Source organism: Anabrus simplex, chromosome 2 (genome assembly GCF_040414725.1).
Source record: "Anabrus simplex isolate iqAnaSimp1 chromosome 2, ASM4041472v1, whole genome shotgun sequence".
NCBI classification, from domain to species: domain Eukaryota; kingdom Metazoa; phylum Arthropoda; class Insecta; order Orthoptera; family Tettigoniidae; genus Anabrus; species Anabrus simplex.
This window is the reverse complement of record NC_090266.1, coordinates 587737604-587751005: the sequence shown is the minus strand read 5'-3', so window position 1 is coordinate 587751005 and position 13402 is coordinate 587737604. Positions and strand designations below refer to the sequence as shown.

Genomic DNA, 13402 nt, shown 5'->3' with positions numbered 1-13402 from the left:
TGCTGAAATCCTACAAGCTGAGCTTCAGTGGAGTAACCTTTTCTAAACCCAAACTGCCTTCTGTCAAACCAGTTATTAATTTCACAAACATGTCTAAAATAATCAGAAAGAATGCTTTCCCAAAGCTTACGTGCAATGCTAGTCAAACTGACTGGCCTGTAATGTTCAGCTTTATGTCTATCATCCTTTCCTTTATACACAGGGGCTACTATAGCAACTCTCCATTCATTTGGTATAGCTCCTTAAACCAAACAATAATCAAATAAGTATTTCAGATATGGTACTATATCCCAACCCATTGCCTTTAGTATATCCCCAGAAATCTTATCAATTCCAGCTGCTCTTCTAGTTTTCAACTTTTATATCTTACTGTAAATGTCATTGTTATCATAGGTAAATTTTAATACTGCTTTAGTATTACTCACCTCCCCTATCTGGACATTATCCTTGTAACCAACAATCTTTAGACACTGCTGACTGAATACTTCTTCCTCGCATACACACTCCCCTTGTTCATTAATGAGTCCTGGAATGTCCTTCTTTGAACCTGTTTCTGCCTTAAAGTATCTATACATACCCTTCCATTTTTCACTAAAATTTGTATGACCACCAATTATGCTTGCCATCATGTTTTCCTTAGCTGACTTCTTTGCTAAATTCAATTTCCGAGTAAGTTCCTTCAATTTCTCCTTACTTTCATAACCATTTCTAACTCTGTTTTGTTCCAACCTGCACCTCCTTCTTAGTCTCTTTATTTCTCTGTTATAATATAGTGGATCTTTACCATTTCTTACCACCTTTAAAGGTACAAATCTATTTTCATATTCCTGAACAATTGCTTTAAACTCATCCCATAGTCTGTTTACTGTGTGGCTTCTTAAAAATGTCTAAATCTATCCTATTGTTGTTTTCTGTTACTGTGAAGTCCAAGAAATTTAACTTTTGATCATTTTCTTTTTCCATAGTGAATGTTGCTGTCAAGCAAATTTAAACAACCCAGAAGTGTTTCGGGAATAATGAGGTCTCCATTTGAAAGTACTACTGTGTAAATAAATGTTGGCTAAGTAACCTGATAGCGGACCCCCCATTGGTTAACCTGTGTTTAGCTGGTAGTACTTCCCTTTGAAAGTGAAGTAATTATTGTCTAATATTAGATTTAATAAATTTATCACTTCATTAATTTCTATGTGACTATAATGGTATCATATGATGTGACCAACATGTATTCCATCATTCCTATTAATGAGACCATAGACTTAATAGAATAAAACTTTAAGACCCACGACAGACTAAGTCACATAGAAATTAATGATACGATAAATTCATTAAGTCTAATATTAGACAACAATTACTTCACTTTCAATGGCAATCACTAGCAGCAAGACACATGTTTACCAATGGGGGGTTCGCTATCAGGTTCCTTAGCCAACATTTATTTAAATAACCTTGAGAAATCCATATTGGACATACATCAGGAGGAAATAAAATTATGGATCTGATATGTTGACGACACAGTAGTATTTTAAATGAGTCTTCATTACTCCCGAAGCAGTTCTGGGTTGTTTAAATTTGCTTGACTGCAAAATCGAATTAACTATGGAAAAAGAAAACGATAAAATGTTAAATTTCTTGGACACCGTATTAACAAAAAATAACAATAGAAGAGATTTCAATATTTTTAGGAAACCCACACAGTCCATCACCACCATCAATAAAAACTCCAACCACCCAGGAACTCACAAACAAGCAGCTTGCAACAGCTATACGGGGTGAGTCAGCCGCGCCTGACATTTTATGCTGTCAGGCACCCCACCGAACGTCAGTGGGATGATGGTCGATTTTCCTTTGCCGTATACCAAGCTACAGTCGCCTGTAAAGCACCTCCTGCGTCATCACTGCATGACTTTTGCAAAAACATGTACGGTATGCGACAGTTATTTACACAATGCATCAAACTGTCATATGGTTATGCAAAATGTAAGTGCCAATTATAAGCTTTCGATTGGTTATGAAATCATCGCTAAAAGCGATGGCAAACTGATAGGAAACGTGTGTGAGTTTGTGAAGCGGGACGTAGTTTTATACCAAGTGAGCTTTCTGATAAACCAGGGGCAACAGTTACCGTGGTGTAGTGGACTAACCAAAGACCTGTTGACGTATGCTGCGTTGGAAAGTTGGTTCGAATCCCACGAGCGCTAAATATTTTTATTCACATTTTAAATTCTGATGATCAAGTAAGAGTCCACTCGTGCCACATTCGACCAACAGCACGCACGTTGAATGTGTAGTGGCCTGACACTTGGTGTAGCCCAGTAGTCCTGCTCATTTCTTCGCTATATATTCAACAGGCGAGTATGTTGACATCCTCCTCATCTACGGCGAAGCAAGACAGAATGCACAGGAAGCACAATGCCTGTACCAGGAAATATTTCCACACAGACAAAAACCAAACGCAAATACATTTATGGGGGTGGAGCGACGTTGGCGTCTAACTTCGTCACTTTCCCGAACAGGTCTGGCGAGAGAGGCACTAGTTATGTCCGATGAAACTGTTGAGATGGTTTTGGACACTTTACGGGAGAATCCTCACACGAGTACCTGGGCAGTAGCACAACAGGCCAACATCAGCCAGTCGTCTGTTTTAAGGATATTGCATTCCTTGCATTCCAGTTATTTTCGTCTGTATCACCTGCAACCACTCAAGAACTCCACGGACGAGAATTCTAAACTCATGTTGATTTCTGTGCGTGGATACTGACGCAAGTGGCAAATGATCCAGCATTTGTATCTCACATTTTATTTTCGGACGAGGCACAATTTCCTAATAATGACTCTGTGAATCGTCATAATATGCAATATTGGAGTGTTGAAAATCCCCACTGGGTAAGGCATGTAACATTTCAGGCAGGATGGGGAGTAAATTTCTAGTGTGGTATACTAGGTGATCACCTAACTGGACCGTACTTCACTGAAGATCATTTAGCTGGAGCCCGGTACCTACAGTTTCTTCAAGATCGACTACCATTGCTGGTAGAGGATGTGCCCCTGGGTGAGCGTGTAACCATGTGGTATCAACACGACGGAGCTCCCCCTCACATGTCAGCAGATGTTGGCAACTACCTGAATGTTACACATCCCGGTCGATGGATAGGACGGGGAGGACCTGTAACCTGGCCTGCTAGATCGCCCAATTTGACGCCAATGGACTTCTTCCTATGGGCCTATTTGAAGGATGTAGTGAACGCTCAGCAGCCGGAAAATACTGAAAGTCTTCGAAACCTTATTACGGAAGCCTGTGAAACTATAACACCTACAATGCTACAAAGAGACTGAATGGCAGTTCAAAGGCATGCTGAAACGTGCATTACTGTAGAAGGACATCTATTCGAACACTTACTGCACTAACAGCCTGTTGCTCTGTCAAGCGGGTTCAAACCCCCAACCATTCTACCCTCGTCCAGCCCTGCATATAAAACATCCGCATGAGCGAGCCGACCGACCGACCGACCGACCGACGTGAAGCATTCGGATACATTTGCTCTGTGGATGATTCTAGAAGTACAAACTTCGAATACAATTTGTAGGCTCAAGTAGGATTCGACCCCACCTACCAAACGCAGCTGTATTAATAGCAAAGCACTTAACCTATGACACCACGGCGACTCCAGCGAGTACGTTTCCAGAGGGTCATTGTTGGATGCGCTTGTGAACGGTTGGCTGTTGAGAGAGCTCTTGCATTATTGTAGTGACAAAGTAGTTAAAACCTATTGAAAATGCTTAATTTTGTGTGTGTGTGTGATTCATTTAGTGCTATTTATATATTGGTGTTTAGTGCTCGTGGGTAGAAGTTGGGAGTAGTGATATTGATTTGAATGTTATAACAAGTAATTCAGTTGGTGTTCAGTAAATTACGTTTTCTAGGTTAAGTAGGCTAGCTAGGTGTACCTTGTTTCGAATTTAGGTTTAGGAAATACTTTGGGCAATAATATTAACTTTGAATGATATTTGTAAATATCTGTAGGTTCGTTGGTATAATACTTACAAAGGCAGATTATCATAAGGAATAGTACGGTACCGTGACTTCCGCCGCAACTTTTCCGGTACCATATTTCATATATTTGATAGATATCCGTTCAAACTATCACGAAGGTAATAATTTATTAAATTAAATAACACGATACGCCCGTAAACTTCGATTTAAAAATAAGTTAACGAGAATACACGGCAATTTCACTGGGTTATTATGATACTTAACAGTTTTTGGATTGTTGACGATGGTTGCTACATTCCGCCCAGATCAAAGAGTACGGGCTACATGCACATGGTAGTTGTGTAAACAAATACAAAATCAGCTGATTACTTTATTCCGATAGTTTGTAGACTAAGGTCCCGTCATACGTTGCACTGTACTTTGCACCTTGGTTCATGCATCGATTAAAAGTTAATAATCAAATTCCTATAGGGTCTATAGTAATAACATTGCAGTTCAAGCCCCCGGCGTAGTTTTGACTGAAATTATTGTAGACAACCTCTTATTTTTCGGCATTTAAGGACACTTATATTCTCCTTACTGCATAGTAGGGAAAATGATAAAAATCCACCAGCAGTGAAAATCGTATAACCACATTTCAATTTTGAATTGTAGTGTAGATATGGTATATTTAGATAGTACAGCATCTTACCTGCTATATTCGTGTGCATCCTTGTGTGTGTATCTTTCGTGTGTATCTATTAGAGTATAGTACTAATAATAATCTGTCTAAGCATTTAGCTTTGTTCGTAATCTTTGAGTACAGTAGTTCGTGCAAATTTCAAACTTGCAATTTCATTTTCTGTTTGTGCTTAGTAATGATTTACGGTGCCGGTATTGTAATTAGGATACGTTTGAACGTAGTTTAAAATTACTGTAGTGTACTGTACAGTAGTATACGAGTAATATCTTATTAGAAATTAGCATGCGTATTTTATTATTGTAAAATATTTGTGAAGTATAGTAGAAAGTCTCTTACTAAAATTCTGTCGTTCTAATTAGGATAGTATAGAATTGTGCAATTCTTGTGTATTCCTTTCGCTATTCAGTAATTAACAGCAGTTTTTATCTGTTAGTATGGTGTAGGATAAAGGTAGAGTACGACTAACTCGTAAGTAGTATTGTAGTGTAATAGTAGATTAATTACCTTATTGTCGTGTGATCTTTGAGTACTATCCTAGACAATATTTCCTTCCTTTCATTCGTTTGGCACAAAACAAGTTATTTTATTTTTCATTATTTTTTTCATTTTTTCCGTAAAGAATGGCTAAGGAGTGCAAGTGTAGGAACTGTGGGTGTGGCCAGGCATTAAGGAGTATGAGGGAGGAGTTGGAGAGTTTGAGGGAGATAATTAGGATTCTCTCAGAGGACAGGAAGGAAAGTAGGCCTCCCTCAAATAATGTAAAGGATGCAGTAGGTGTAAAGGAGGGATGGGAAGGAAATGGGGGAATTGTAGAAGACAGGTGGTCTAATGTTTTAAGGGGAAGGAGATTGCAGGCTAAGGGCTCTGTTCAGGATCAGAATTCGGGACAGGTGTCTGTTAGAAATCGGTACGAGTCACTGCAGGTAGAACAACCGATGGAAGATGAGGAACAGGGAACTTTTGCTGAGATGTGTGGCAGTAGGAGGAAGGGAAAAGGTAGGAAAGGGAAATGTAGTGTAGTGGAAAGGAAAAGACAGGTGGAACAGGGTCATGGGAGGGAGAAGAGGGAGGAGGAAGTAGCTTCTGCAGCAGTGACAGAAGATAGGGCTGACCAGGTGGGGAGAGGATTAAATGAGGTGGGTAGGGTTAATGCTCTGGTCATGGGGGATTCCATCGTTAGACATTTGGGGAAAGTGTGTGGAGGAAAGGGAACCAGTGTAGAGTGTTATCCAGGAATTAGGTTGAGGCAGATATTGAGGAAAGTAGAAGAGAAGGAAGAGGGAAAGGAGAAGGCGGTAGTGTTTCACGTTAGTACTAACAACGTAAGGCAAGCAGGTATAAGTACCAACATAGTTGGGGATGTGTGGGATCTGGTAAATGCAGCACGGATGAAGTTTAAGGAAGCGGAGATTGTTATCAGTGAAATACTCTGTAGGAGGGATACTGACTGGAGGGTGATTGGGGATTTAAATGAGACTATGGAGTGGGTATGTTGGAAACTGGGAGTGAAATTTCTAGATCCCAATGGGTGGGTAGGAGACAGGGATCTGCGCCCAGATGGCCTTCACTTAAACCGCAGTGGTACATATAAGTTAGGAAACTTGTTTAGAAGGGTTATAGGCAGGTACATTCAGGGAAACGGGATGGCCTAGGGAGCGGAGTTAAGCGAACAGGGAACTGGAAATCAAATAGGGATGACATAAAAATGTTAGTGCTCAACTGTAGAAGCATTGTAAACAAAGGAATCGAATTAAGTAATTTAATAGATATATACTTACCAGATATTGTAATAGGAGTTGAATCATGGCTGAGAATGATATAATGGATGCAGAGATATTCTCACGGAACTGGAGTGTGTATCGTAGAGATAGGAACGGTAGGAGGGAGAGTATTCATTCTGGTGAAAGAAGAATTTGTAAGCTACGAAAAAGTTAAGGATGAAAAACATGAAATTCTGGGTGTAAGGCTCTTCTCTAAAGATAATAGGCAACTTGATATCTTTGGAGTGTACAGACCGGGAAAGGGTAGTGCTGACGCTGATTCAGAATTATTTGATAAGATAATCAGCTATGTTGTAAATGATATGGAAAGGAGTGTGATAGTAGCAGGGGATCTCAATTTACCAAATGTCAATTGGGAAGGTAATGCGAACGACAGGAAGCATGACCAACAAATGGCAAATAAGTTGATATGGGAAGGACAGCTGATTCAGAAAGTGATGGAACCAACTAGAGGGAAGAATATTTTGGATGTGGTGCTGATAAAACCAGATGAGCTCTATAGAGAAACCGAAGTAATAGATGGTATTAGTGATCACGAAGCTGTTTTTGTCGTCGTTAAAAATGAATGTGAAAGAAAGGAAGGTATTAAAATTAGGACTATTAGGCAGTACCATATGGCTGATAAAACAGGCATGAGGGAGTTTTTAAAAAGTAACTATGATCGCTGGAAAATGGTAAATAAAAATGTAAACAGACTCTGGGATGGATTTAAAGCAATTGTTGAGGAATGTGAAAATAGGTCTGTTCCTTTAAAGGTGGTTAGAAATGGTAAGAATCCACTGTATTATAACAGAGAAGTAAAGAGACTAAAAGGAGGTGCAGACTGGAAAGAAATAGAGTTAGAAATGGTTATGGAAGTAAGGAGAAATTGAAGGAACTTACTAGGAAATTGAATCTAGCAAAGAAGTCAGCTAAGGATAACATGGTGGCAAGCATAATTGGTGGTCATACAAATATTAGTGAAAAATGGAAGAGTATGTATAGGTACTTTAAAGGCAGAAACAGGTTCAAAGAAGGACATTCCAGGAATCATTAATGAACAAGGGGAGTGTGTATGCGAGGATCTTCAAAAGGCAGAAGTATTCAGTCAGCAATATGTAAAGATTGTTGGTTACAAGAATAATGTCCAGATAGGGGATGTGAGTAACACTAAAGAAGTACTAAAATTTACCTATGATAACAATGACATTTACAGTAAGATACAAAAGTTGAAAACTTGTTTGGTTGAAGGAGCTATACCAAATGAATGGAGAGTTTCTATAGTAGCCCCTGTGTATAAAGGAAAGGGTGATAGATATAAAGCTGAAAATTACAGGCCAGTCAGTTTGACATGCGTTGTATGTAAGCTTTGGGAAAGCATTCTTTCTGATTATATTAGACATGTTTGCAAAATTAATAACTGATTTGACAGAAGGCAGTTTGAGTTTAGGAAAGGTTATTTGACTGAAGCTCAGCTTGCAGGATTTCAGCAAGATATAGCAGATATCCTGGATTCAAAAGGCCAAATGGACTGTAATGCGATTGGCCTATCTAAGGCATTTGATAGGGTAGATCATGGAAGACTACTAGCAAAAATGAGTGCAAGTGGACTAGAAAAAAGAGTGACTGAATGGGTGGCTATATTTCTAGAAAATAGAGAATTAGAGTAGGCGAGGCTTTATCTGACCCTGTAATAATTAAGAGGGGAATTCCTCAAGGCAGTATTATTGGACCTTTATGTTTTCTTATATATATATATATCAATGATATGTGTAAAGAAGTGGAATCAGAGATAAGGCTGTTTGCAGATGATGTTATTCTGTACAGAGTAATAAATAAGTTACAAGATTGTGAGCGGCTGCAGGGTGACCTCGATAGTGTTGTGAGATGGACGGTGGATAATGGTATGATGATAAACGGGGTTAAACGTCAGGTTGTGGGTTTCACAAATAGGAAAAGTCCTCTCAGTTTTAATTACTGCCTGGATGGGGTGAAAGTTCCTTTTGGGGATCATTGTAAGTACCTAGGTGTTAATATAAGAAAAGGCCTTCATTGGGGTAATCACATAAATATGATTGTTAATAAAGGGTACATATCTCTGCACATGGTTATGAGGGTATTTAGGGGTTGTAGTAAGGATGTAAAGGAGAGGGCATATAAGTCTCTGGTAACACCCCACCTAGAGTATGGTTCCAGTGTATGGGACCCTCACCAGGATTACTTGATTCAAGAACTGGAAAAATCCAAAGAAAAGCAGCTCGATTTGTTCTGGGTGATTTCCGACAAAAGAGTAGCGTTACAAAAATGTTGCAAAATTTGGGCTGGTTAAGATTAGGGAGAAAGGAGACGAGCTGCTCGATTAAATGTTATGTTCCGAGCTGTCAGATGAGAGATTGTGTGGGAGGACATCAGTAGACGAATAAGTGTGAGTGGTGTCTTTAAAAGTAGGAAAAATCACAATATGAAGATAAAGTTGGAATTCAAGGGGACAAATTGGGGCAAATATCCGTTTATAGGAAGGGGAGTTAGGGATTGGAATAACTTACCAAGGGAAATGTTCAATAATTTTCCAATTTCTTTGTGCTCATTTAAGAAAAGGCTAGGAGAACAACAGATAGGGAATCTGGCACTTGGGCGACGCAGATCAGTAGTGACTGATTTATTTATTTATTTATTTATTTATTTATTTATTTATTTATTTATTTATTTATTTATTGATTGATTGATTGATTGATTGATTGATTGATTGATGGTGTGGCGAAGCATTGAGGGGTATGAGGGAGGAATTGGGGAGTTTGAAGGAGATAATTAGGATTCTCACAGAAGACAGGAAGGAATGTAGGCCTCCCTCAAAAATGTACAGGTTACAGCAGGTGCAATAGAGGGATGGGAAGGAAAGGGGGTAATTGTAGAAGGCAGGTGATCTAATGTTCTAAGGGGAAGGAGATTGCAGGCTAAGGGCTCTATTCAGGATCTGAATTCAGGACGGGTGTCTGTGAGAAATTGGAACGAGCCACTCCAGGTAGAGCAACAGAGTAAGATGAGGAACAGGGAACTGTTACTGAGATGTGTGGAAGTAGGAGGAAGGGAAAAGGTAGGAAAGGGAAATGTAGAGTGGAGAATAGGAATTTTTTGTTATTTCTTTACGTCGCACCGACACAGATAGGTCTTATGGCGACAATGGGAGAGGAAAGGCCTAGGAATGAGAAGGAAGCGGCCGTGGCCTTAATTAAGGTACAGCCCCAGCATTTGTCTGGTGTGAAAATGGGAAACCACGGAAAACCATCTTCAGGGCTGCCGACAGTGGGATTCAAACCCACTATCCCCCGGATGCAGGATAGGAAAATACAAGTGGAACAGGGTCATGGGTGGGAGAAAAGGGAGGAGGATGGTAGCTTCTGCAGGTATCAGGAAGGATAGGATTGATAAGGAGGGGACGGGATCAAATGAGGTGGGTAGGTTTGAGGCTCTGGACATGGGGCATTCCATCGTTAGACATGTGGGGAAAGTGTGTGGAGGAAAGGGAACCAGGGTAGAATGTTATCCAGGAATTAGGTTGAGGCAGATGCTGAGAAATGTAGAAGAGAAGGAGGAGGAGAATGACAAGGTTGTAGTGTTTCACATTGGTACCAACAACGTAAGGCAAGCTGGTATATGTACCAACATAGTTGGGGATGTGTGGAATCTGGTAAATGCAGCACGGGTGAATTTGAAGGATGCTGAGATTGTTATCAGTGGAATAATATGTAGGAGGGATACCGACTGGAGGGTGATTGGGGATTTAAATTAGACTATGGAGTGGGTATGTGGAAAAGTGGGAGTGAAATTTTTAGATCCTAATGGGTGGGTAGGAGTTAGGGATCTGCACTCAGATGGCCTTCACTTAAAATGCAGTGGTACGTATAAGTTAGGAAATTTGTTTGGAAGGGTAATAGGGAGATACAATCAGGGAAACGGGGTTGTCTACGTACCGGTGTTAAGGGTACAGAGATCTGGAAGTCAAGTAGGGATGACATAAAAATGTGAGTGTTGAACTGTTGAGGTATTTTACAATGCTTGGTAAAGCTAAAGGTTCCACCTATTCAATACAAAAAAATTCAATTAAAAAAATGATAATGTATTGAATAGGTGGAATCTTTAGCTTTACCAAGCATTGTAAAATCTTGAGTCAATACGGACAAAAAATGAAGTTTTTAATACTAAACTGTAGAGGTATGGTAAACAAAGGAATAGAATTAAGTAATTTAATAGATAGGCTATATATATTTACCATATATTGTGATAGGAGTTGAATCATGGCTGAGAATTGATATAACGGATGCAGAAATGTTCTCACGGAACTGGAGTGTGTATAGTAGAGATAGGATAGGAATGGTGGGAGAGGGAGTGTTCATTCTGGTGAAAGAAGAATTTGTAAGCTACGAAAAAAAGATGAGAAACATGAAATTCTAGGTGTAAGTCGTTTCGAAAGATAATAGGCAACGTGATGTCTTTGCAGTGTACAGACCGGGAAAGGGTAGCGCTGACACGGATTCAGAATTATTTGATAAGATAAACAGAGGAAATCTGCCACCTGGGCAACTGCCCTAAATGCAGATCAGTATTGATTGATTGATTGATTGATTGATTGATTGATTGATGGATTGATTGATTGATTGATTGTTTGATTGATTGATTGAAGCCTACTAGATGGACTCCTCTTCACAAATGCATACACGATTTCTATCAGTGTGCCATCACTTTTAGCATTCATTTCATATCCTACTGAAAGCTCATAATTGGCACGTACTTTTTACATAACCGTATGGCAAGTTGATGCAATGCGTAAATGCCTGTCGCATACTCTACATGTATTATATTTGCAACGGTAATGGTGCATTGTGTGATTAAAGGCGATTGTTGGTTGGAATACGGCAAAGGGGATTAGACCATAACGACACCCGTGTTGTTCGGTGGCATGACTAGCAGCATAAAACGTCAGGCGCGGCTGACTCAGCCGGTATTAATATATTATTAAAAATTCCCAAGAGTAATGAAAACAAACCGAAATGAATTAGAATAATAAAACAAATTGCTAAAGCAAATTGGCTACAACCCAGAAATGATAGACAAAATTGTACGTAAAAAGAAAAAATGGAGAAAGAAAAGGAAAAACCATGATAGAAGATAGGAAATGTCTGAACGTAGTCAATTCGTAACATTCACGCATGGTGGAAATCAAGTTTTTAAAATCGCTAATATACTCGTATTTAAGATATTTCAACTCAAAACAATATTTAGAACCAGAAATAAAATAGTGCCAACAAAAAGATGTCTACACCAATTCGGGAGTAGATAAGCTCACTTAAGCAGACCCGGCCAACAGCTGGAAACTGCAGATGACGATGATGATAAGCTCACTTGTGACACTTGAAAAATGTTTTATTTAGGAAGGACTGGCCGAGCTTTAAATCAAAGATATCAAGAACATTTCAAGGCAATTAAAGTACAACAAATATTCAGCTTTTGCAGAACACATTTATAACAATAATCATAACTTTTAAGGATCGGGAGGGACATGAAATTAATTGTTAAAGGTAATTATGGATTTGAACTAAATACCCTCGGAAATATTGAGATATTCCTGGCGCAGATAACGGAACCTGATAAAATTTTAAATGAAACAGTCCCAAGCAACATATTGTTCACAACCCTGAGGTGACGTATTATCATGTTCTTTCTACGTGCCCCATACTTAAAGCTGAACGTTTGTCTAATACTACATCAACAGGTTAAGCACGAGAATAAGCCAGCCCTTCCTATGGTATGCCATATATATTTTTTTACAACATTATTAAGTTTTATATGTATTGTGTACATACTTTTACACTTGTTTTCCCTTTTCTCATTTTACAGTTGATCTCAACAGGGCTCCATTTTAACTGTTTAAAACTTACTTCAACTCATTGTGACAACACACTCATGTGAAATCAAATATATTAAAAATATTTTTCAACACTGATGATGGACCTTAGAGTCCGAACAGGGTTTTGAAATAAAATTTAGTGTTTTGATACGGCTGTATATGATTAATTACAATAATAAGTTACTACCATCAGCACTGTAAACAAGATGGCTTTGATATTTTATAATGATTATGAATCTAGGCCACTCATCAGCCTGTACTCAAATACATATTTCTCAACTCATATGAGTATAGCATACCTTCTTTACGGCTCCTCACGGCCTAGTATCTAAAACATGCAGCTTCGCACCCAGGCTCTCCCTCGGCCGACTCTCACAGCTAAGACTCCTCAGGCTATTTTCACGAATATCTCACTGTGGTATCACACACACATTTCGGCACTTCACAGCTTCTCATCTATCCTTACTAGGTTCACATCCCCCACACGGCTATGTTTTAAACTGTCGCAAGATTATATAAAAGTTCCTCTCTGAGTTACAAAGGTGTAAATATCTCTCTGCTCTCGCTGCAAGTGGAAAACATTCCCCCTGCGTAAACCCGCACATGCTAATGTTATTAACTACGTTGTCTACGATACCGGGTTCCCAGTTCGAATCTCTAGAGGTAAGTTGACCTCCAACTCATTCTGAAGTGTTTGAAAAAAATCAAAGTCATCTCCGTACAGGCCATGAAGGCCCTTGGAGGGGTGGAAGGTAAAGGCTTCCACTATCCGTAACTTCGGCACTTCATTGGGTAGAGTGGTTAGCTCTATGCCCAGCTGCCTTTGCCCCCAGGAATTAACCTGGCACTCATTTTTCACGTAGGCTGAGTGAACCTCAGGGCCATGTGCACATTTGGAAGTGGAAATATCGTTTCGTAAATGTTTCGACTTCTTGACGGGGAATCGAAACCACATCTTCTGGGTGAACCTGAAGACTTTGACATCAACATAAAACTTGTGTCACATGGCGCATATGAAATGTACATTCAAAATCACATGATGTGACCGTATCGTCACATTGAAT

General features: G+C 39.3%; 1 protein-coding gene across 1 annotated transcript in view; it reads right to left on the bottom strand.

The window, feature by feature from the left end:
• The window catches only part of iav (transient receptor potential cation channel subfamily V iav), a 262128-nt gene that overhangs the window by 67223 nt on the left and 181503 nt on the right, over positions 1–13402 (bottom strand). The window contains exon 14 of the mRNA XM_068226013.1: positions 2502–2538. Coding sequence (XP_068082114.1) covers positions 2502–2538 — 37 coding nt within the window. The remainder of the gene's footprint in view (positions 1–2501; positions 2539–13402) is intronic.